The 24,376-nt window shown below is 41.7% G+C and overlaps 2 protein-coding genes across 5 annotated transcripts in view; one reads left to right on the forward strand and one right to left on the reverse strand.

Annotated features, from left to right (window-relative positions):
- LOC104660373 (dpy-19 like C-mannosyltransferase 1) overlaps window positions 1-6,722 on the forward strand; it is a 120,285-nt gene extending 113,563 nt beyond the window's left edge. Inside the window, 1 exon segment of the mRNA XM_030931863.1 lies at window positions 6,684-6,722. Within this exon segment, the coding sequence (XP_030787723.1) occupies window positions 6,684-6,700 (17 nt within the window). The 3' untranslated portion in view covers window positions 6,701-6,722.
- Window positions 6,723-8,627: 1,905 nt separating this feature from the next.
- AVL9 (AVL9 cell migration associated) overlaps window positions 8,628-24,376 on the reverse strand; it is a 101,071-nt gene continuing 85,322 nt past the window's right edge. For 2 of the 4 annotated variants that reach the window (XM_030931861.1, XM_030931859.1), the window contains 6 exons: window positions 23,017-23,163; window positions 20,370-20,589; window positions 17,035-17,152; window positions 12,823-12,876; window positions 12,225-12,313; window positions 8,628-9,007 (listed from right to left, as the gene is read on the reverse strand). In XM_030931861.1, the coding sequence (XP_030787721.1) occupies window positions 8,892-9,007; window positions 12,225-12,313; window positions 12,823-12,876; window positions 17,035-17,152; window positions 20,370-20,589; window positions 23,017-23,163 (744 nt within the window). In that variant the 3' untranslated portion in view covers window positions 8,628-8,891. The remainder of the gene's footprint in view (window positions 9,008-12,224; window positions 12,314-12,822; window positions 12,877-17,034; window positions 17,153-20,369; window positions 20,590-23,016; window positions 23,164-24,376) is intronic. The other 2 variants (XM_030931860.1, XM_030931862.1) reach the window with 2 other exon arrangements.

Genomic DNA, 24,376 nt, shown 5'->3' on the forward strand with positions numbered 1-24,376 from the left:
AAAACAAATTAAGAAGAAAAAAAAAAGGAAACAAAAGACACGTCTTCCAACCAGAGGAGTGGTGACTAGTTATCCTTCATTTCCAACAAGGTCTCAAAAGAAAATTCTAAGGATTAAGCCCAGGTGCTCAAAGGAATGGAATTAACCACTTTCAAAATAAAAATGATTTCCACTTTGAGTGTGAAAGTGAGGGTTCTGTCACTAATGAAAAAACACACTTTAAAGGTCATAAAATATATAAGATTTAAAAATTCTAGTCCTGCTGACCTTGTGGTTTTAATGACCATAAAATGGGTGACACAAAAAAATATTCATCTTCATCTGTTAAAATTTTACCTGGCAATTTCCATTTGGAAAGTATTTAGTGAGAGTGAGTGGTTTATCAAGGCCACAGAAGCTTTGGTTTCTAAATGGATGATCATGTACAAAGAACCAATTCAGGATGTGAGAGCCAAGGACGGGCTAATTTTGCTTCGGTCTCCGTGGTTTCTAGGAAGTAACGGTTTTCTAGGGCAGAGCCTGAGGAGGCAGGTGGACAGCCTACTTCAGAAATTCTCCATTGTCCCACTTTTAACTTTAGCATTCCCAAGAGCATGAATGTGGTTAAATTTTATCAGAAAAAATAATTCCATGAATTTAATATAATTGAAAGTCCAGATGTTAGTGGCAGATGGGCTTTTTGAATGTATAAATGATTCCCTTCCTGCTTGTAAATGACATGAAGAAACAGCGGGTTTTCTCCAAGTTTAAACACGTCACCACAGCGGTGGTGCCACATGTCTCCTGGGTCTCCACTTAGCCAGAGAGAGTAATGGAAACAGATGCTCCAGTGCCCTCTCTGCTCTTGACTTCCTGGCAGGGAGACCATCACTTAACAGGTTCTTTTCATCAGCAACCTCCACGGACCGAATGCCTGGGGAAATCGGGAAAACTGTTCTTGGCAGTAACTGGTTTTTGACTGAGGGCTATGCCATAGACTTTTGTTCTTGGCTTTATTGTGTTTGGGGCAAATGTGATTTAAAAAGTCAGTGGAAAACTGGGAAGGCCAGTGAGGAAGGGAAAGGGGCGGTGGTTGAGTTCAGAGGTCAGCTGAGGAACATCACTAGCTTTACAGCAAAGGGCAAAGCAGAAGCAGTGGTACCCATGACTGAAAGAACTTTCCACAGGCAACACCCAGCCAACCTGCCACCTGCCTGTGGGAAACCCTTGAAGGCTTTCGCCTGTCCGTGGGCTGACAGGGCTCGCCTCCAGATATGGCCTTATTTCCTGACCTCATCCCTAGCCTGTCCTCCTTGCCATTTCGGTTTCGGCCAAACAACATCCCCTCAAGCTGCGCTGCTTCCAGTCTTTGCTTATGCTGCTCTGCCAGGCCCTGGAGCCCTTTACGTCTTGTGGTCTTTACCCTCACTCCCACCTCACCTGGAAAACTCTCCCTCATGTCTCAACTTAGACTCAGGGGAAGAGACATTTATTGGTCCCTGTGAAAAAAGCAGTTACCCGCAGTGGTTTGCTGGTGCCACTCCTGCTCCCCCAATACCCAGCACTCTCCCCTCTACAGTGACCGCCCACCCCCACCTGCTGGACAGCAAGGTCCGTGGGATCAGGAACTGCACGTGTCAGGGACTATGTGTGGCACTGTATGGCAAATCTCCAAGACTGGGAAGCACCGCTTTACATAGTCCTCAGTAAGTACTGAATCCAGGTATTTTATTATTTTATTTTTTTGAGAGAGTCTCGTTCTGTTGCCCAAGCTGAAGGGCAGTGGTGCAATCATGGCTCACGGCAGCTTCGACCTCCTGGCTTCAGTGATCCTCTCACCTGAGCCCACCCCCCCCCCCCCCCCCCCCCCCCGTAGCTGGGACTAGAGGAAGATGCCACCATGCCCAGCTAATTTTTTTTTTTTGAGATGGAGTTTCACTCTTGTTGCCCAGGCTGGAGTGCAATGGCTTGATCTCTGCTCACTGCAACCTCTGCCTCCCGAGTTCAAGCGATTCTCCTGCCTCAGCCTCCCGAGTAGTTGGGATTACAGGCGCCCGCCACCACACCCAGCTAATTTTGTATTTCTGGTAGAGACAGGGTTTCTCCATGTTGGTCAGGCTGGTCTTGAACTCCCGACCCCAGGTGATCTGCCCACCTCAGCCTCCCAAAGTGCTGGGATTACAGGTGTGAGCCACTGCACCTGGCCTTCAGCTAATTTTTAAATTTTTTTGTAGATACGAGGTATCCCTATGTGGCCCAGGCTGGTCTCAAACTCCTGGGTCCAAGCAATCTTCCTGCCTTAGCCTCCCAGTGTTCAGGATTACAGGTGTGAGCCACTGGCCCCTGAGAATTCAGGTATTAGAAAGGACTCAGAGTAGCCTGGGAAAGACTTTCAGGAGGAAGAGAGGTTGGGGCTGGGTCTTTGATTACTATGTACTACAGGTTCTCTCAGTAGTGCTCCTCCAACAACTAGAAGGATGGGAAGGCAACAACAGCAGCCAAGGTTTCAGTTGGTAAGGGGGCTTGTGGAGGCCAGGGCATCCGTGGAGAAGCTACGAAATTAAGCCAGTTCCTAAGTCAGGCACTCAGGGTCTGCCACACAGAAACTGGTGCCTTTTCATGGGTAATGAAGTTGTTTAATGGCTAGCAAGTAGTTTTAAACTCTTCATTATGGAAATTCTCCAACATACACAAACAGAATAGTCTTAGAAGCCCTTATGAACCCATCACTTGCCCTCAACGATGATCAACATTTCATTAAGTGGCTTTCATCATTTTTCCAGGCCTGGCCTACATCTGTGTGCTCCAGGACTGCAGCCCAGTCCAATGAAACATTTAAAAACATTTGAATCCTAATTATGTTATGTTGGGATGTCAGTGGTTCCAAAGGCAGGTGCTCATGGGATCAGGAACACAACGCGACCATTCTGATCTTCATGATCATACAAAGTGTCTATGCGTGCCACGTGAGGATCTGTTGATGGTGACGTTGGACAGGTCAGTCCTGCTGCAGTGGCTTCCCCAACCCTGTGTACATTACCTCAGGCAGAGAGAAGCCCTTCATGAAGGATAGAAAGAACTTTCCTTGGAAAGAATAGGCTCCCTAATCACACTTCTTCCAGATGTTACCAGATTAAATAACTGCAACTTCTATCAGAATGAAGGGTGGGCAGCTGTTCCCTGGTGGGTGATAGGGGACCCATCACACCCCCACAGCAGAGCTCAGAGGGGGACATCTGCAAAGGGAAGGAGATGCCTTCCTTTCCCTGAGTAGAGGCAGCTCCACTGTCCTCAAGTTATCCCATCAGCTCCAGGGCTCTCAGTCCACATCAAAGAACACTGGTAACTTCAGCTCAACCCTGCAGCAGCACTCAAGGAAGCAAACATTCCCAGGGGGCAAGGAAGTTTGTTCACTTCTTCTGTGAAGCACAGCCCAAAGCCCATTTTGTGGAACAGTTGTAAGGGAACCCAGTACATGAACGTATACATGAAAATGTGCCAGGAGTCCTCAGTGGAAATATCAAGGGCTCTCTTGACACTTATCGGTCCAGGTGCAAAATGGGTTGCTTGGGACAATGTCCTAATGAGACATTATCTTGTGACCAAGCTCTGCTTGATACTTTGTGCAGCTCCCTGCACTTAGCATTCCATAGAAGCTAAGGGGCTCTTCCTGCAGAGCTCACCGGCTAGAAAGCTGAGGGACCACTGTCAAAGTGATGTCAAAAGGAGAGTAAATGAGTCATGAGTCTTTAGTTCATTCTGTGTGGTTTCTTAATAAATGAAGCTGCTGTTGAACTGTGAAGGAGGACAGAAACCACATGGACAACACACAGGGTACTTCTAGAAGGACAGGTCAAGTTCAACTGTAGGCAGGGCGAACAGGATCATTTTATTCTCATTTACGCTTAAAGATACAACAGAAGTTTTACAATTCAGTATGATTAGACATGATTTATAATTTTAACAATAAAAAAAAAGAACTAGTACAAACTTTAAAACTACCAAAGAGAAAATACCTTTCTGATCAAAACATGTGCCACAGCTAAACTTCCTTAGAAAACTTTTTAAGTTTTCTCAGCTAAATTTTCTTAGAAAAGGTTTGTGAAAAGCCTTTAATTGTAAATATTTAAACTATTTTTGTAACCACTAAATGCCTTCACCAACTCATTAATCCAATGTTTCCTAAATTCAGGAACCAGTGACCAAGGGGCCTGAAACATGTAAGCCTTGATCTTATTCTTCCAGCTACAAAATACTAGTATTTTAAGAAAACAACAAAATATTTTCTAAGCACAGAAGCTTTCTGAAAACTTCAATTACCTTTTCTGGCTCAGTACCTGACTGAAATGTTCAAATGTTCATATTGCACACACGAAAAAATCTGAGCAGCATCTACGTGGGTGTGAGAAGCTGATGAAAAATAAGATCGGGAAAACCCCCTACACTGTTCCATTTACATGATTTAAATATATAGTTTCTATATCTTTCATATAAGTAAAAAGGTAAACTTTAGAACAGCACAGAAATACAAATGTATTTAGAGTTTTACAAAATATATTCAACCCCTCAGACATGCACAATTTTTTAACTTTGGAGTTACCATATAAGGGAACTACTTTCCCCTCCTTCATAATGAAAGCAGGAAGTCATGTGTACAAAGTCATTCATATGAAAAGAATAGATATCCACATTCCTTTTCTTTGTCCTTGACAAATATTTATGGAATGCCGGAAATTATGGAAAAACAATTCCAATGTTACGAAGTCCAAAGAACTGGAATGAGAAACTCCTCGCGGCACCTTACGCTGCATGGAATGACAATCCTCAGGGAATTAGGGTAGCATCTTCTACCACTTTTAAAGGCTACCACGAGACGGGGTGGAAATGCCACGAATGGCACCTCATCTCTGATCAAAGATTCAGAGCATGCAAGTGTTGATGCCATTAAGAGTCCCAACCATCTCCCCACTAAAATACCAGGCAACGCTTAGCAGCTGCTGTCCTAACAGGCTACTTTCCGCAACTGCTGACACAGGTAAGTTCATGTGGTTAAAGGTCAGAACACTGACCCCCTTCCAGATCTGAAGTGCTCCAGCACTCATCACTGGCTCTGGAGGGAAAAGACCACTAGCTGTAACTTCTACAAAACTTTTATTCACAAACTATAAAACAATAACAAAACCTACCTACCAGGGCGATAATGCTATAGCGTGACTTTAAAATTTGTAACTAGCAGAGTAACATTCTAACTGCTTTCTAAAAGAATTCTTATAACTCTTAGCACATGAAATACTGCTCTCAAAATACTTTCATTCAGATTTTAAGCATCTTATTCCTCAGCCAGGCAACAATTTCTCACTTCTCTTCCGAATTTGCTTTCTCCTTGGCTTTCCAAAGGAAATTATTCTAAAAAACATCAGACGCTTCGTATAGAATTTGGAAAGGAAGGTTGAGCAAGTCACATCATATGCTCTGGTATGCTGCCAAAGTATTTTGCTGCTGTGTTTCTTTTTTTTTTTTTTTTTTTTTTTGAGGCGGGGTCTCGCTCTGTCGCCCGGACTGGAGTGCAGTGGCCAGATCTCAGCTCACTGCAAGCTCCGCCTCCCGGGTTCCCGCCATTCTCCTGCCTCAGCCTCCCGAGTAGCTGGGACTACAGGCGCCCGCCACCTCGCCCGGCTAGTTTTTGTATTTTTAGTAGAGACGGGGTTTCACCGTGTTAGCCAGGATGGACTCGATCTCCTGACCTCGTGATCCGCCCGTCTCGGCCTCCCAAAGTGCTGGGATTACAGGCTTGAGCCACCGCGCCCGGCCGCTGCTGTGTTTCTTAACAGGAAAGTGGATGAGAATTGTTTTAGGGCTGTGCTGGGCGGGGGGTAATCGCTAACAGATTTGGGAAGACTATTCATGCTGGTTATGTGAGCCAAGTGCATACACACAATCATTGTAAGCCACCTTTGGACATGCAACTATTTCTGTTCCACAACTGGTAGCTTTAACTCTCTCTTCCTTACCTACACCATTGTCATTACAATGTCTAGTAGGAATTGAAGTATACCAGGGACATGTTCCAAACTTTTAAGTCACCTGGATAGCAGCGAAGCCACCACCAAGACATTGATGTAGTGTGTGTCCCTGGCACATGTGAAAAAGGCTGGCTGACCCTGGTTCCCTCACACCTAGGTACAAATACTCAGTTCTTAGACACACAAGCCTTCGCAAGCACTGGGGCAAGTTTGGCCAACAACACACCTTTACCAGGGCTGTGTCAGAAGATGGCCTAGTGGTGGCTCCTCTGGCTCACAGAGCCAGGGTTTGGAGAGAGGCTGCTGCTTCTGTGCTGGCCACTTGGAGCCTAGAATCCAAGCCTGAAGTATGTGGCGGGGGTCACAGGACCAGGGGTGAGGCTTCCTGCCTTTGTGCGAACTGCCCTGGGGCTCCTGCCAACAATACAAGGGCCAGTGTTCCTTGAAAAACTCCACCTCCTAGAGCCTGAAGGAAATACAGCTATGGTCTTTTGACCATTTCTATGATGAAAGCTGTATTTTCTGAGATACTTGTTTTATCTTGAAAGTCAGTAAAGTGACCACTAAGAATCAAACTGTTAGCTAGAAATGTTAATAGAAAGCCCGATCACAGTGTATATTCAAATGGGGAACAAGTGGTATTAAAGAAAGTTAAACTTGATGTAACTATTTTTATTTCAGTGGATTCCAAAGCATGAGCTGGGCTGCTTTTGAAGGGTGAAAAATGGGAGTTGACCCCAATCATAGAAACCATACCAGCTGAAAGACAAATCAGCATCTCGCTGGATGACCCCTCACAGGGCTCCTAGATCCCTGAAGTGTGAACTTCAGCAGCTGAGAGGTAACAATTGCACACAAATCACACTATCATGCTCCAACGAATGATGTGGTCCTTGAGAAACAACAAGATGTTAGAATGAATTCTTTATAGTCTCAGCACAAAAAGATTAGAGTACTGTTTAAGGTTTTGTTTGGTATTTCTTCTATTCAAACAGTATTTCCTGAGGTTAACTTTCTTGGAAGAAGTGGAAATAATGGAGTTCTCACATTCAGCCCTTCAGTTTATCATTGCTGAATTCTTGAGTTATGCTCAAATCGGTAATACAATATGTGTTTAGAAAACACAAAGTGGAAAATTTAGAGATATTTAGATTATGTTTCTATGTTCATTTCAAATGCCTTGGGAGCATTTACTTCTTAAACATTTCGTGAGGAATAAACCAAATATAATCAGTGCCCTCCTTTAATTCCCCAGCAATCTGGGATAGATCATACTCACAATGTATTTCCCAAGTATCCTTTGTTACTGAAAAGGCAGTCTTTTCCCCGTAGGTACTCTCTGAGAACACCCATCCCAGGTCTCCTTGAAAAGCAAATGAGAGCTGAGCATGGCAAACACACAAGGTCCAGCTGTGTACAGATCATCAGTAGATGGCACGCACATGCATGTATGTACCTAACATGAAACCAGATGTCCTTTCTCAGATGACAGATGTCAAGGCTGCAGTTTTCTTCTCTTGCCTCTTACTTTGATGAATATAAACTAAGATGAGATTTCTATTTAATACAGTCACCTGGCTTTTCTTTTAAAATACTTATAGAAGGGGGTAGGGATTGATTATAGGAAGACTTTCAGTTAGGGAAGTAGAAGACTAAGTGCTTTGAAAAGCTTTATGAAGAATAAGACTACGAGAAAAGCTGTCGGTCTGCAAACACTCAATAGAAAACTGTTTAAAAAAGAAACAGGCCCGGCGCAGCGGCTCATGCCTGTAATCCCAGCACTTTGGGAGGCTGAGGCAGACAGATCACTTGAGGCCAGGAGATCAAGACCAGCCTGGCCAACATGGCGAAACCCCGTCTCTACTAAAAATACAAAAATCAGCTGGGTGTGGTGGCGCATGTCCATAATCCCAGCTACTTGGGAGGCTGAGGTACAAGAATTGCTTGAACCTAGGAGATGGAGGTTGCAGTGAGCCGAGATGGCGCCACTGCACTCCAGCCTGGGCAATACAGCAAGACCCTGTCCCCGCTACAAAAAAAGTGAAACAGATGGCACAAACTGTGAATTTAAAAAAGTGCTTGTAAAAGACTGCAACATGACTGTGGTTGAAAAATAAACACATAGGTCTTTGAAAGTATTGCCCTACAGACACATTCATGTTAAACTGCTTCAGTATCATTGAACCATCACTCTGCTATTTCTCTGCACAGCCACCTGCACAGTTATAAAGAGGAGGAAAGCACAGTGATACTCCTTGATGTCTGAAAGCAAGTTTTTAAGGATGTGGAAAGAACAAACTAAAAACATAAAACACCCAATCCTCAGAACTGCTACCCCTGACTTTCATGTTTTTGGGAGGAAGTGAATTAATAAATGTTTTGTGGGTAGAAAGCAAAATATCATCATAGAATTCAGCAAAATAATAAAGGCCCAACTGTATGACCCCTTCACTTTATAAGAACATTTTAAGGCCAACTTTAGAGAAAATGGTAATATAAATTAATTTTAGCAAGTATAAATTACAATGACCATCTAGATATTCAAACACTAAAACAGAACAAAATTTACATAAGTAAAAACTCTTCTAAAGTAAACCAATGTACAGTATCAGAACTCAAAATTCATTAGAAGGTTCACTGTATGTTTTAATCAGGCTCAGACTGAAATAAAAGTAGTCAATTGAAACCCCAACCTGGAAAGCCATCCCTGCTATGGCTGTGATTTCATCATTTCGGCATCCTGAAACATTCACTTAGAGCAACCATCTATGTAAACAGTTCGACATATGGTCCCCTGCTGTGGATCTGTGGCTGATAACAGCCTGGGAGCAGCAGACAGACAGGGGACACTTAAACCTCAGAAAGCAATAGCAGCTTCTGACACCCTGCTCAAGGCTTCCCATCCGGTGGCTCAGTGAGACTTTGGGAGGTGGAAGTGGTAAAAGTGGAAAGCCATGAAGACATAGCTGTCTTTGCACTGGAAAAAGCTCCTCCAACTGACTGGCCTGGATGGAGAGGAGAAAAAAAGGAAAATGTCTTAACTTTTGTTAAAAGACAGTGAAAGACCAACATAATTAATACATTTTTAATTAAAAAAAATTTTAAACCGTTTTTTGAGACAATGTCTTGCTCTGTCGCCCAGGCTGGAGTGCAGTGGAGTGGTCACGGCTCCCTGCAGCCTTGACATCCTGGGCTCAAGTGATCCTCCCACCTCAGCTTACCAAGTAGCTGGGACCATAGGCATGTGTGACCACACCTGGGTAATTTTTTGGTTTTTTGTAGAGACAAGGTCTCATGTTGCCCAGGCTGGTCTTAAACACTTGGCTCAAGTGATCCTCCTGCCTCAGCCTCCCAAAGTGTTGGGATCACAGGGTGAGCCATTGTGCCCAGCCAATAAATGTTAATTCACTAGAACACACCAATATGTTAATAGTAGCCAAAATATCATTTAAATTTTTAGTTTCAAAACAATCCCTTTCCATGGGAATGTCTTAAGGAAAAATAGATGATTTTTTAGCATAGGAGCCTACTTGCCTAAGCATTCTGAAAGTATACTGTTTCTTTAATACCCTCAGTGCTAGCAACACTGGCTATGTATCAGGATTATTAGAGAGCTTAAAAAGTCAAACTGCTTTGTGTATCTTAAATACCAACTTGATAATCAATAACCACCTAAACAGGGAAGAGTGGTTAGGTTGTTTTAGGGAAATGTGCTTTTGTCATCTAAAATGAAGTTATGTTAAAGATGTATAGAGCTCTATCTGCCCCAGGTCTATTGTGTCATATACAGCATTATCTCAAAAGTTGATGTTAGGCCAGGCATGGTGGCTCACACCTGTAATCCCAGCACTTTGGGAAGCCGAGACGGGCGGTTAGCTTGAGTACAGGAATTCGAGACAGACTGGGAAACATGGCGAAACCCTCTCTCTACAAAAAATAGAAAAATTAGCCAGGCATGATGGCGCATGCCCGCAGTCCCAGCTACTTGGTAGGTTGAGGCAGGAGGATCCCGCCAGGGTTGCAGAGGTTGCAGTGAGCTAAGATTGCACTATATTGCACTTCAGCTTGGGCAACAGAGTGAGACCCTGTCTCAGGAAAAAAGGTGATGCTAAGTGAAATTATTTGACTAATACATTCCCACTGTTCTTGGAGAGGAGAGTATAGAAGAGATTTGCCTTTAGAATTTATCAGTAGCAGCATCACTAAAAATTAAGTAATAATGTATAATAAGGTATCTATAATAATCTGTAATATAACATAGTTTTTCTGTTAAAAAATAAAAATTCAAAATAAGTCAAAGGCATATTGTTTGGAAATAAATGTTTGTGTGCTAAATTCCATTCCTTTGCAATAAAACTAACCTAGTGGTAGTGCTGTGTGTTCTGTGTTTGTCTTTACAAATGAGTCTGTAGAGTTTTCTGTCTCTCTCTAGGTATTCAGAAAACTGGGGATATAAGAACCCCTACACAAAGATTACCTAGTTCTGGGGCTTTTGAATTGTGTTTAGTAACGGTTAGTCAACCTCTTTCAGAAGCTAGGGAAGTAGTAATGCCCTATTTTTACAACACATTGTATGACAAAGCAGATGGGGCAAAATGTAAATAATTGGTGAATCAGAGATAACTGGGATTTTCTTGCACTGTTGCAATGTACAAATTCAAAACTACATCAAAATAAAAGTTAAAAATACAGAAAAGGTATGAAAAATTTTAGAACTGATGTGGAACAATATTCAAAATATTTTAAGCGAAAACAGCTAGGTGCAGAAGAACATGCTACCATTTGTCTGACTTTGATACTAATACTGGCCTCATCAAATGAGTTGGGGAGTATTACCTTATTTAAAGATTTTGTGTAAAACTAGTATTATTTCTTCCTTAAACATTTGACAGAGTTCAAACTGAAGCCACTTGGGCAGCCTGGTTTAAATTAAAAACCTTATGGCAAGGCTTTTCATTTAAAGTCAACTAATTTCTTTCTGTTTTTAAGACTCTTGCTCTGTCACCCAGGCTGGCGTGCAGTGGCGCTGTCATGGCTTACTGCAGCCTTGACTTCCTGGGCTCAAACAATCCTCCCACTTCAGCCTTTTGAGTAGCTGGGACTACAGGCACACACCACAATGCCTACTGACTTTTAAAATTTGTTTGTAGAGATGGGGTTTCACTATGTTGCCCAGGCTGGTCTTGAAGTCCTGGACTCAAGCAATCCTCCCACCTCAGCCTCCCAAAGTGCTGGGATTACAGGTATGAGCCACTGCATTTGGTCCAATTTCTTTAATAGATAATAGGGCTATTACATATTTTCTTTTTGCAACTGTTTCGGTAATGCGAATCTTTAAAAGAATTTGTATATTTCATTTATGTTATTAAATTTGTTAGCATAAAGTTGTTCACAATATTCCCCTATTTTCTGTTCTTTTATTTTTTTATTTTTTTGAGACGGAGTCTGGCTCTGTTGCCCAGGCTGGAGTGCAGTGGCCGGATCTCAGCTCACTGCAAGCTCCGCCTCCCGGGTTTACGCCATTCTCCTGCCTCAGCCTCCGGAGTAGCTGAGACTATAGGCGCCCGCCAACTCGCCCGGCTAGTTTTTTGTAGTTTTTAGTAGAGACGGGGTTTCACCGTGTTAGCCAGGATGGTCTCGATCTCCTGACCTCGTGATCCGCCCGTCTCGGCCTCCCAAAGTGCTGGGATTACAGGCTTGAGCCACCGCGCCTGGCTGTTCTTTTAATTTCTGTCAGAGCTACACTAATGTCACTCTTTCATCCCTAATGTTGGTAATTTGTATCTTCTTTCTTTTTATCTTTACCAGTCTGTAAAGATTTTATAAATATTGTTGACCTTTTCGAAAAACCAACTGTTGGCTTCATTTTCTTTATTGTGTAATACTACCTTAGAGGACAGTAGTTCCTAATGCCTACTTTTATTATGAGTCTCTGCCATTTATAAAGAACTGTGGACAGCACAGGGAATGGGGGAAGAAAACTCTGGTGAAGCTTGAATCTTGGTAACAAAACAGTGATTCCATCAGAAAATTCTGTCATAGATGTAATGAAGTTTGACCTTTTGGAATTTGGAATTTTTCAAATGAATAAAACAAAAATTTTAAAAACTCTTGTATTACTATGTGATAACACACATCTTTACAACTTTATGTTTGTTTTATCAATTACATATTAAAGATAGAAAATGGATGTGTTGTGATTCCAATTTGTTCCTGGCTTACCAACAGCTTTTCCTGTTTGCACAACATTCCGGCTAGTTGTAACCATGACATTTCCAATTTTTTTGCCACGTTCACTATTCTGAACAGAACTGGGTAAAAGATAAAGGAAGTGTTAAGTACAATTTAAAAAAAATCTCACACATGCACACAGACACATGTAGACACACACACAATCACTCTGTAACCATCCCAAATTAGAATTACTGAGAAAAGAAGCTAAATTATTTGTTATGAATTTATTAACCTTTTAAGCATGTGCATTTTCAGAATACATGAGAAGAATATACAGATGAACCAAAAAGTGGTGAGGACATAAGGATGTATGTATGGCTACATCTCTCTGACAGCCATGGTTTGCTAAAAGCATTTCACCAAAATAAAAATGGTAAATCCTATTATTAGTTCACACCATCCTCTATGGAACAGTGGTGTTTTCACTTTGAAACATACACACCGCTGAGCTAAAGAATGTTATGCACATATTTGGTTACTGTTTGAAGCATAAGTCTATCAAGTAGAGAAAAACAATCCCCAATTAGCAATGAAACACATGGCATAAATTTCAGACTTAAGAATTTTCCCAGCTTTAACTACTTACTGTGAGAATCTTAACTTCATGTCTGATACTGAGTATTGGCCTTGAAATGGATGGCTGTAAAAAAAAAAAAAGTTTGAGTTTAAACTATCAGTATTTTACCAAGAAGGCTGCAAAAAAGAGTTATCACAAGAAAATATTAGTAAGCTTCTCATGGACGACACAGCTGGGTGGCAGCGCTGAATTTGGTATCAGGAAACTTGGCTTTGATCACAGCTCTCCACTTACAGTGACGACATCCAGAAAAGATTACCTAACCCCTCTGAGCTTTAGTTTCCTCACTTGTAAAACAGGTGTGTTGTGTGTTTTGTGTGTGTAGCCTGTGCTAGTGCTATCCTGACATTCTAATTTATTTGGTCTGTCTTGGGTGGGGCTCAAGCATCAACATTTTTTACAAGCTCCCCAGGACAGTCAAGGTGAGTCACTGGTTTTAGGACATGGTCATAGATCATACCTTGATCCTGGCCATCTTACAAATGTATGCTATTGGTTATGTAAATATTTGTGGATGGATCAACAAAATCTCTACTTTCTGTTAGAAAAGCAGCTCAAAAGGTAAGTCTTAAAAAAACCAGCAATATCGTTATTTTTGTAAGAAAATACATTATTCAGACTTCCCTATTTCCAATATATTAAAAGAAAAAAAATATATATATATATAAACCAGGCATTCTACAATTATACAGGCAGTAGGAAAAAAAAAATCAAGCAACTTGACCACATAAATGGAGGGGTCAATATCCAATTCTTATCTCAGGGGTCCCTCTGTCAAGGTCTAACAAAGAAAGTGACCCTAGTAAAATCCATAGCTACTTATAAAATTAATGGTTCTTCAAATGACAACAAACTACTCTTCATGGCCCAAAGTAAGCATATGTAACACTTCTTATTCCTAGATTCCTGAATCACAGGATTGAAATACACATCACTTGATCATTCTCTATGTTCTGGAATGGCTATATTTAAGGGATGAAATATGCCTGCTGCTTGTTAAGTTAGAATACTGCCTTCCCTAATCTTTAAGAGTTAAAGGGTTTCATACTTCTCAAAAGTTATAATTAGTTTGAAATATTTCTAAATGACACCCTCTGATAACAACAGAATTCTAGCATTTCTTATTTTATTTTTTTGAGACAGAGTCTCACTGTTACCCAGGCTGGATGGCAGTGGCGCAATCTCGGCTCACTGCAACCTGCCTCCCAGGTTCAAGCGATTCTCCTGCCTCAGCCTCCTGAGTAGCTGGGAGTATAGGCATGTACCACCATGCCCGGCTAATTTTTTGTATTTTTAGTAGAGACAGGGTTTCACAATGTTGCCCAGGCTGGTCTTGAACTCCTGAGCTCACGTGATCCACCCACCTCGGCCTCCCAAGGTGCTAGAATTACAGGTGTGAGCCACCAGGCCCGGCTGCATTTGTTATTTTTAATTTGGTAAAAACATTGAAAATTTGCTATTGAGGAAAACTAACTATTCACCCCAAAATATACTTCTCTGATGTGTTTCAAGATGGCTATTCAGAAGGGCTGGAAATGCAAGAATAACTGAAAAGCTGTCTTTTGGGGGGTAGATTTGCATCTGTGGAGAAAATCTGCATTAATGCAGCCTGGTTTGTGCTGAGGCCCTCCAATATCAAGATATAGGAAAGATGAACTGAGTGTCTGACACCTTTAAAGGTCTGAAAGAAACATTTACCATCAGTTCTCTCTGAGGGCTGCTAAGTGTGAAGTTGGTTACACAATCCAGTCACCCTGTAGCTCTCCCTCATGCACATTAATAAATTTGCATGCCATTTCTCCTATTAATCTGCCTTTTGCCAGCTGACTTTCCAGTGAACCTTCAGAAGACGAAAGGGAAGTTCTCCCTTGGCCTGCACTATCATATCTGCGTGATTTCCCTACCTATATATTTTAGTTAACAAGTCATTCTTCAGCTTTCTTTTCAATCTAAATAGCCTCAATTTCTTCACATGTTCTTCTAAGCACTATTTCATAATCCTTTTAAAACTCATCTCAGCTAAGGCTTTTTTGGACCTGTACTAACATCTGTAGAGCTGGTTCAAGTTAAAAGCACCAGATGTAGTGACAGATAAAGATCTGACCAGGCTTCCCAGTGCAGGGCCCAGGGGGGAGACTGGGATGGCTCTGCATGTTGACTGCTTGGACAGTCAAGGCTGACCTGCCTTCCCGCACCACCCTGTGAGTGCCATCCTGCTAAGCACCTCCACATCTGTTTCCCTTCAGTATGTTGAGAATAGAGACTTTGTAGTCAGTGAGGGAGAACACTTTGAACTCAGCCCTTTCATTTAATACTATTAAAATGGTTTTGCCTTTTAATTTTCTGTTTTTACTATAGTCAAATGGCAATATAGGTTTCTGTTACAGCCAACTGTGATGATGAAATTCACCAAAATTGGTGCTGAACCTAGTCATTTTTACTTTAAAAGATGGGGTCTCATTATGTTGCCTAGGCTGGCCTTGAAACCTTAGGTTCAAGTAATCCTCCCGCTTCAGTCTCCCAAGTAGCTGGGACTATAGGCACACGCCAATGTGCCCAGCTCCTTGGTTATTTTTCTTGATGCATAATACAAAGCTTAGCAGACATGTTACCCAAAACCCTCTGTGTACCACCTTACTCATGCAGATACTTCCCCAGGTTGCTATGGCTTAAATATCTGGGGTGTGTGTGAGTGTGTGTGCAGCAAAGTATCCTTTTTAGCACGTCTTTTTTTTTTTTTTTTTTTGAGACAAGAGTCTAGCTCCGTCGCCCAGGCTGGAGTGCAGTGGCCGGATCTCAGCTCACTGCAAGCTCCGCCTCCCGGGTTCACGCCATTCTCCTGCCTCAGCCTCCGGAGTAGCTGGGACTACAGGCGCCTACCACCTCGCCCGGCTAGTTTTTTGCATTTTTTGGTAGAGACGGGGTTTCACTGTGTTAGCCAGGATGGTCTCGATCTCCTGACCTCGTGATCCGCCCGTCTCGGCCTCCCAAAGTGCTGGGATTACAGGCTTGAGCCACCGCGCCCGGCGCTTTAGCACGTCTTAAATCACATTAGAAAAGTTAACTCTAGTCCCAAGATAATATAGTAGTCAGTACGAAGGTGACTTTTGTTTCTCACAAAGAAGTTTAAAATACAAATGAAAATGGTGTATGCTTGGCTGGGCATGGTGGCCCACGCCTGTAATCCCAGCACTTTGGGAGGCCAAGGTAGGTGGATCACGAGATCAGGAGTTCAAGAACAGCCTGGCCAAGATGGTGAAACCCCGTCTCTACTAAAAATACAAAAATTAGCCGGACCTGGTGGGAGGTGCCTGTAATCCCAGCTACTCGGGAGGCTGAGGCAGAAAAATTGCTTGAACCTGGGTGGCAGAGGTTGCAGTAAGCCAAGATCGCACCAGCACTCCAGCCTGGGCAACAGAGTGAGAGTCCGTTTCAAGGAAAAAAAAATAAAATGGTGTATGCTTGTATCATTATAAAAAACCACATCATCTTTTTAATTTTTATTTATTTTTAAGACAGAGTCTCGCTCTGTCGCCCAGGCTGGAGTGCAGTGGCGCGATCTCAGCTCGCTGCAAGCTCCGCCTCCCGGGTTCGCATCATTCTCCTGTCCCAGCCTCCCAAGTAGCTGGGACTATAGGCGCCTGCCACCACGCCTGGCTAATTTTTTTGTATTTTTAGTAGATATAGGGTTTCACATCGTTAGCCAGGATGTTCTCGATCTCCTGACCTTGTGATCCACCTGCCTCAGCCTCCCAAAGTGCTGGGATTACAGGCATGAGCCCAGCCCCAGATATTAACTTTAATTGGTTTCGCATACGTCATGTTTTAAAATAGCCTCCTAGTTTTACGCATACAGTAAACCAGTGGTATTCCCTTCTAGGATTCTATCTTGTTGAACCATTCTGGTAAAGAACAGCTCCAGGGAAAGAGAGAAGAATTACTGTGTACTGAGCATCACCGAGTGCCAGGGACTTCCTCTCTGAATCACATCGAGAGCCAGGGAAATGTCAGTGCTTCCCATAATGCTCATGCTTTTTGTATAACAATCTGAATATGGAAGCAGTTTCTAAGCTGTTTCTCTATATTTGGGAGCCTTTTTATGACCTACTTAAGGGGATTCTTGAAGATATTCACCATATCAAAGTTAAAATAGATTTTTCTTTGTATTGGGCACTCGTAAACCAACCATTATGTACTACAATCTTCAGAGGATGCACTTACTTTGGATTTATTTCTGCAAGTGCTGGATGCTTGTTGCTGTTCCACACCCTGTAGTTGTGAGTATTCTTCCATGCTGTAACAAAAGTTGTCCCATAGTCCGATAATATCTTTTCATTATCTGTCAAGTAAATATTTGAAAGAAGTTGAGCTGGGCTGTAGCCATTCAGGGATGTGAAGACTACAACCAAAAAGGGTAAAGGAACGACTTTATCCCCCTGCCCTCCCATATTTGGGGGAGATAGCCTACCAGATGTCAGGAAACTTGGGTCTAGTTCCAGAAATCCTGTTAAGGAGCTATGTGGGCCTTTGACAAGTCACTTAATCACTCAGAACTTCATTTTCCTAACTGGAAAATAAGAGGGTTGAGCCAGATATTTTCCAAGGTTCCTTACAACTCCAAAATATTTCCACGTTATCCTTACCATTATGAGGACAGTATTATTAATTAATCAAAAACTGTATGCTTGACAGTGAATAAACATACTGGTTTATATGCATGGCATAGGCAATTGGGATATCTTTCTACTTTTTTTTTTTTTTTTTTTTTGAGACGGAGTCTCGCTCTGCCGCCCGGGCTGGAGTGCAGTGGCCAGATCTCAGCTCACTGCAAGCTCCGCCTCCCGGGTTCACGCCATTCTCCTGCCTCAGCCTCCGGAGTAGCTGGGACTACAGGGGCCCGCCACCTCGCCTGGCTAGTTTTTTGTATTTTTTTAATAGAGACGGGGTTTCACCGTATTAGCCAGGATGGTCTCGATCTCCTGACCTCGTGATCCGCCCGTCTCGGCCTCCCAAAGTGCTGGGATTACAGGCTTGAGCCACTGCGCCCGGCCTATCTTTCTACTTTTTTATAAATTACATTTTTCTACAAAAAAAGAGATGAAGAATGAACACACAAAGTGGTTCTTTCAGTCATGATGTTCTCTTCTTTGGACTTTGTCTATTTGGTGTTTCATTCTTTTTTTTTTTTTTTTTTTTTTTTTTTTTTTTTTTTTTTTTTTTTTTGAGACGGAGTCTGGCTCTGTCGCCCAGGCTGGAGTGCAGTGGCCGGATCTCAGCTCACTGCAAGCTCCGCCTCCCAGGTTCACGCCATTCTCCTGCCTCCGCCTCCCAAGTAGCTGGGACTACAGGCGCCCGCTACCTCGCCCGGTTAGTTTTTTGTATTTTTTTTTTTTTTTTTTGTATTCTTTAGTAGAGACGGGGTTTCACCGTATTAGCCAGGATGGTCTCGATCTCCTGACCTTGTGATCCGCCCGTCTCAGCCTCCCAAAGTGCTGGGATTACAGGCTTGAGCCACCGCGCCCGGCTTGGTGTTTCATTCTTGAATTTCCTAGCATTTCACTGTCAAAAACACTTTAAAAAGGCCATGCACGGTGGCTCATGCCTGTAATCCCAGCACTTTGGGAGGTCGAGCAGGGTGGATCACCGGAGGTCAGGAGATCGAGACCAGCCTGGCCGACATGGCGAAACCCCATCTCTACCAAAAATACAAAAATTAGCCGGGCGCGGTGGCGGGCACCTGTAGTCCCAGCTACTCAGGAGGCTGAGGCAAGAGAATCGCTTGAAACTGGGAGATGGAGGTTACAGTGAGCCAAGATCACGCCACAGCATTCCAGACTGGACGACAAGAGTGAGACTCTGTCTCAAAAAAAAAAAAAAAAAAAAAGACTTAAAAGAATATACAGAAAACTGATAAAGTTTTCAGCTTTATCAATACCATGGGAAAGTATCCATGTGTGTTTCCTTCACTTGGAAGATCAGAAATGGTTTGGAGAACTGATAAAAATGGCTATTACTTCATATATTAATTCCATGTTGTTTGCTTTGAAGGTGAAATACAAAGTACCTTTTGTTGCTAGGAAAGGAAATGAATGAAATACACAGTTCCATACACAGCATAAAGAATTTGCTCTAAGAACACGTTCCTCAAGCAGTTCATTGGGGTGAATTTCCTCATTTGACCTTGTTACTTGTTAAGAATATGGGCCTAAGCCAAACTGTTTGGGATCAGATCCCGCCTAAGCCTCTTATCAGATGGATGAGCAAGCTATTTAACCTCTGTGAGCTTCATTTTCTCTTCTGTAAAAGGTGATGACAAGGTACCTACCTTCAGGATTACTGTGAGGATGAAATGAATTACTAGAGGTGAAGTGCTCAGAACACTGGTCCCTGCATATATTTAATGTTCAAAAAAAAAGTGAGCTACTATTATTCAGTGCTTACAGCCTCCTGGGCAAATATTTTTAAAAAAGCAAATTAATTAAGCTACATGACAGTGGAGACTGAAGTTTTCTTTCTAGATTACTGAATGATTTGGGGTTAAAGGATTTAATTTTGGTGTCTCAGCTGCTACATTGGTAGTGGTGGCAAACATTTAAAAACATCCCATTAACAAATGAGGACTTGTTCCTTAGCTATCTTTTACAAATGAAAAACTCTCCTGAAACCTGATTTAAAACTCCTTATATGCACCGTGAACAACTAACCTGGGAGCATGTGGCGAGGGTGGCGGTGGTGGTGGTGATTAAAAAAATCTACTGATACAACAATGTGAATGTATCTAATGCCACTGTGGAGCTGTACATTTAAAAATCGTAAAGATGGTAAATTTTATGCTATGTGTATTTCATCACAATTGAAAAAATAATGGTTAACTGAAACAAAAAGACAAGCTCAACACATTTCTAACAACTCTAATGAATATTTGCCAAATGTCCAATGTGAAAAGCTCATTGCAGAGCTCCATTTTCACTATTCATATATTTTTTTCCCAAGGGGAATGAGATAGTTTTAATGCAGGAGTAAGTCCATGTTTACCTGCCCCATTTTAACCATTTAATAGGAATAATAATATTTCTTAGAATGGATTATAAATTTGAAGATTTAATCATTTACAACATGGTTTTCAATGATTTCTATTTTTTATATTCTTCTTTCTCCCTTTATACATCTTAAAAACATGTAGGCAGTATTCATAAATAGCTGCCAAACACAGAATACGAAGCAGCCATGTAAAAGTGATGATGTATGTTCATGTTATGTTGATACATGTTTCTAAAGTAATAAAAAGTTTCAGAAAACATGTATAAAGGGATCCATTTTTGTAAAAGGACCACCAAAAGTACCATGAAACCAAAATCCAAAATACATGCATAGGAAAAGATCTGCAAGGCTATAAAGTACTCAAGATGTTAAAAGTGGCTATCTCTGTGTGAGGGAATAACTGGTAATTTTTCTATAAGGAATATGTATTTATTGTGCAATCCAAAACCTCATAAATGTTACAAAATGAAAAATTATAATAAAACAGTAGCTGTGTGCTCTGCGTGGTTTCTTACCTAATTGCAGTGTGGCAGCCAGCAGGGCATGAATGTAAACTGCAAACTGGGCCCGGATCCATTCGTCACCTCCCTCCCAGCCCGTGCCATCTAGGAAGACGTCATCCCGATTCTCAGTCACGTGCCTCACTAGGTAATCTGCGAACCTTAGGTCTGCAGTGGTTGGGTTAAGCAGCTTCCTGAGTTCTGGATCATGGATCTGGATCAGAGCTTCTTCTACCTAGAGGGTATCCAGGTACAAGTCAGAGTCTGGGCATTCACGCAGACATCCATGCCACACTTTACAGAGTAACTACGGGGAAGGTGGAGCTGGAAATAAAAAATATGAATAATAGCATTCTCAAAAGGTGAGTCTAAGAAAGAGGTCTGTACACTGAAGTTTTCTTTCTATTTATAAAATGTTCACTTTGTTTTTAGAAAATAACACACATAAATGTAGTATTTTAAACTATAAAATTACTCACATAGATTGCAGATATTTGGGAAAACATAGAAATACATGTAAAAATCACCTTTATTTCACTAGCAGAAATGAACACATTTAACAAGTGTAATTCCTTAAATACTTTTGAGTGCAGATATTTTAGAATATTCTTGGTTTTTTTTTTTTTTTTTGAGATGGAGTCTTGCTCTGTTGCCCAGGCTGGTTGCAGTGGTGCAATCTCGGCTCACTGCAAGCTCCGCCTCCCGGGTTCATGCTGTTCTCCTACCTCAGCCTCCTGAGTAGCTGGGACTACAGGCGCCCGCCACCGTGCCCAGCTAATTTTTTGTATTTTTAGTAGAGACAGGGTTTCACCGTGTTAGCCAGGATGGTTTCGACCTCCTGACCTCGTGATCCACCCGCCTCGGCCTCCCAAAGTGCTAGGATTACAGGCGTGAGCCACCATGCCCAGCCAGATACTTTAGAATATCTTATTATGTAATAATTGGTATACTAAGAAATACATGTAACTTACAGGTTAGTTTTGAAGTATAATAATAAAAGAAATTCCTATGAACCCACCAACCAACTACAGAACTAGAATGTAACCAATAATGTTGAAGCAGCTCCATAGTTCTCCCATCCGTATCCTCCTGTCTTGGAAAATGTATATACTTTTTCTTCTTCAAATTTGGGATTATAATAAATACATCTTTGAATCCTGAGCTTTCATTATATTATAACCATTCGCCCAAGAAACATGTTTTCATATGTTCTGTCAGAAACTACAAAAACCTTAGTGTGGCTGAATTTTTTTGTTTTGAGATGGAGTTTCACTCTATCGCCCAAGCTGGAGTGCAGTGGCACAATCTTGGCTCTCTGCAACCTCTGCCGCCCGGGTTCAAGCGATTCTCCTGCCTCAGCCTCCCAAGTAGCTGCAGCTGGGATTATAGGCACCTGCCACCATACCCAGCTAATTTTTGTATTTTCAGTAGAGACGGGGTTTCACCATGTTGGCCAGGCTGGTCTTGAACTCCTGACCTCATGATCCACCCACCTCAGTCTCCCAAAGTGCTGGGATTACAGACTTGAGCCACTGCGCCTGGACTTTTATTTATTTATTTATTTATTTATTTATTTATTTATTTATTTTGAGACAGGGTCTCATTCTGTCACCTAGGCTGGAGTGCAGTGGTGCGATCTTGGCTCACTGCAACCTCCACCTTCAAGGTTCAAACGATTCTCCTGCCTCAGCCTCCCGAGTAGCTGGGGCTACAGGCACGCACCACCATGTCTGGCTAATTTTTTTTTGTATTTTTAGTAGACACAGGGTTTCGCCATATTGGCCAGGCTAGTCTTGAACTCCTGACCACAGGTGATCCACCCACCTCGGCCTCCCCAAGTGCTGGGATTACACGTTTGAGCCACTGCACCGAGCCTTATGAAATTTCTCAAAAATTAGTTCAGGCTGGGTGTGGTGGCTTATGCCTGTAATCCCAGCACTTGGGGAGGCCGAGGTGGGTGGATCACCTGAGGTCAGGAGTTCGAGACCAACCTGGCCAACATGGTGAAACCCTATCTCTACTAAAAATAGAAAAAATTAGCAAAGCATGGTGGTGGGCACCTGTAATCCGACCTACTTGGGAGGCTGAGGCAGAAGAATTGCTTGAACCCAGGAGGCGGAGGTTGCATGGAGCTGAGATCGCGCCATTGCACTCCAGCCTGGGGAACAAGAACAAAACTGTCTCAAAAAAACAAAAAAAGAGGAAAAATAAAGATTATTTCAGTTGTAAAATAAATGATTTAAATTTCTTATATGCTGATGTCAAATATTTATTCCTAGCTTCCTTCTTGGTATCAAGAGCATTCTAAACAGGCTAGAAGGACTGAAATTACTTAAACAACAAACACATGTTAAAAATCGTGAGGTAGTGGTAGGCCCAGTTGCTCAGGTTGGAATCCTGGTTTACCCGTTTACTGGCTGTTTGATATTGTACAAATCACTTCATCTGTCTATTTCTTAGCCTCTGCAGGTATAAAATGTGGATAGTACAGTTCTATTGACTGTGTTTTTATGAGAATTAGACCAGTTAATACACATAAAATACTTAGAATACATGGCATGCAGTATGCAGTTACTGTCATTACTAGTGTTGTTACTATATATTCATAACTGTAGTTAAGAAAGGAAAACTGGGATGAGCAGGGCCAAATACACACACTCACACATAAACGTACTTCCACAATGGCATCACTGAGGTGTTTCTGTTGTCGAAAAAGGATGTTAGTAGCTCCAGCAACAAACCCCCGAACGGTGACATCGGAGAGAAGATGATGCTGCTGCAATGCCATGTAAGGCAAACACAGATATCCCTATGAATTAGAATAGTAATAGAAAATATCAGAAAAGTAAAAGGTTACCCTTCTCTTTAAACTTAGAGGGCTAACAGTAGGAAAAGAAACTTCCATTCTTTCTTGCCCTGTCTGTAAGTCAGCTAATCTTTGACTCAATAAAATGATATTCCAGAGGAACTTCAAGTCTTGACTACAGTAAGTCCAGTTAATGATTAGCTAATTGTCTCCATGAATGGTCAAATCTTGGCAAGGTGGTTTAATATGAAGGTTGTCTTTCTTGATCACTTTGTTCTCATTCAATTTAAAAGCCTCTACAGTAACTAATGAATTGAACCTTTTCATTTAGGAAATGAAGCATTAAGCCTGTTAATAAGTACATTTTTTAGTAGAAGGCTGTTAAAAATTTAAAATACATGCATCTGCACATAACCACCAAAGCACTATTAGGAGAACAGCAAAGTACTGCATAGCATTTGTTATACTGTACTATGTTAAAAATCATGCAAAAAGATTTCAAGGTATTTGCTACTAAATACTTAAAGCAAAAATGACACTGGCAGTATTTGTGTATTTAATTAATTTCCATTTGAATCTTATTTGAAAACAGCACTGCTCCAAAAATTACAGTGGAATTGCTAAACTGCAGCAGGCATCTAAGTATACAAAAAATCCAGCATACTTCCTGAGAGTGCAAGTGTTAACACACTGGAATGATTCACTGAAGGAATATACGCAATTTCTGCTGAAAGATTGTAAATCAGAATAGGTTTTCAACAAGTGGCATGACTTGTATATAGAGCCAGGAAGGCAGACTCACTGAGCCCCTGAACTTGTTTTCAGCCTCAAGTTCTGTAAGATTCTTTTTTACATCTCATCACTTTTTAAAACACAGAATTATGTCATCTGGACAATGTTGTGTTTACATCATGAGACAAATCTCTCTGAAGACAGGAGATAGCCCCTTTGCAACTTGATATTCTTTATGGCAACTAGGAGAGCGCTTTGTGTGTAACTTAACAGGTGGTTGTTAAATACTTAATATGAAAGGGAAGACTTCCAAAAGTTGGAATACATGTCTAGTAATTTGGTTATATTCTTACTCTTGAAAATGTCTTTTGTTGCTTGATCAGACCCTAACTAACAGAAGCAGCGAAAATAAATCCATGCCTTTGCATTAGAGATGCTCAGTATAGAACTTCTCAACCCAGGGTCCTCATTCAGAATCAGTATT

Source organism: Rhinopithecus roxellana, chromosome 6 (genome assembly GCF_007565055.1).
Source record: "Rhinopithecus roxellana isolate Shanxi Qingling chromosome 6, ASM756505v1, whole genome shotgun sequence".
Classification (NCBI taxonomy): domain Eukaryota; kingdom Metazoa; phylum Chordata; class Mammalia; order Primates; family Cercopithecidae; genus Rhinopithecus; species Rhinopithecus roxellana.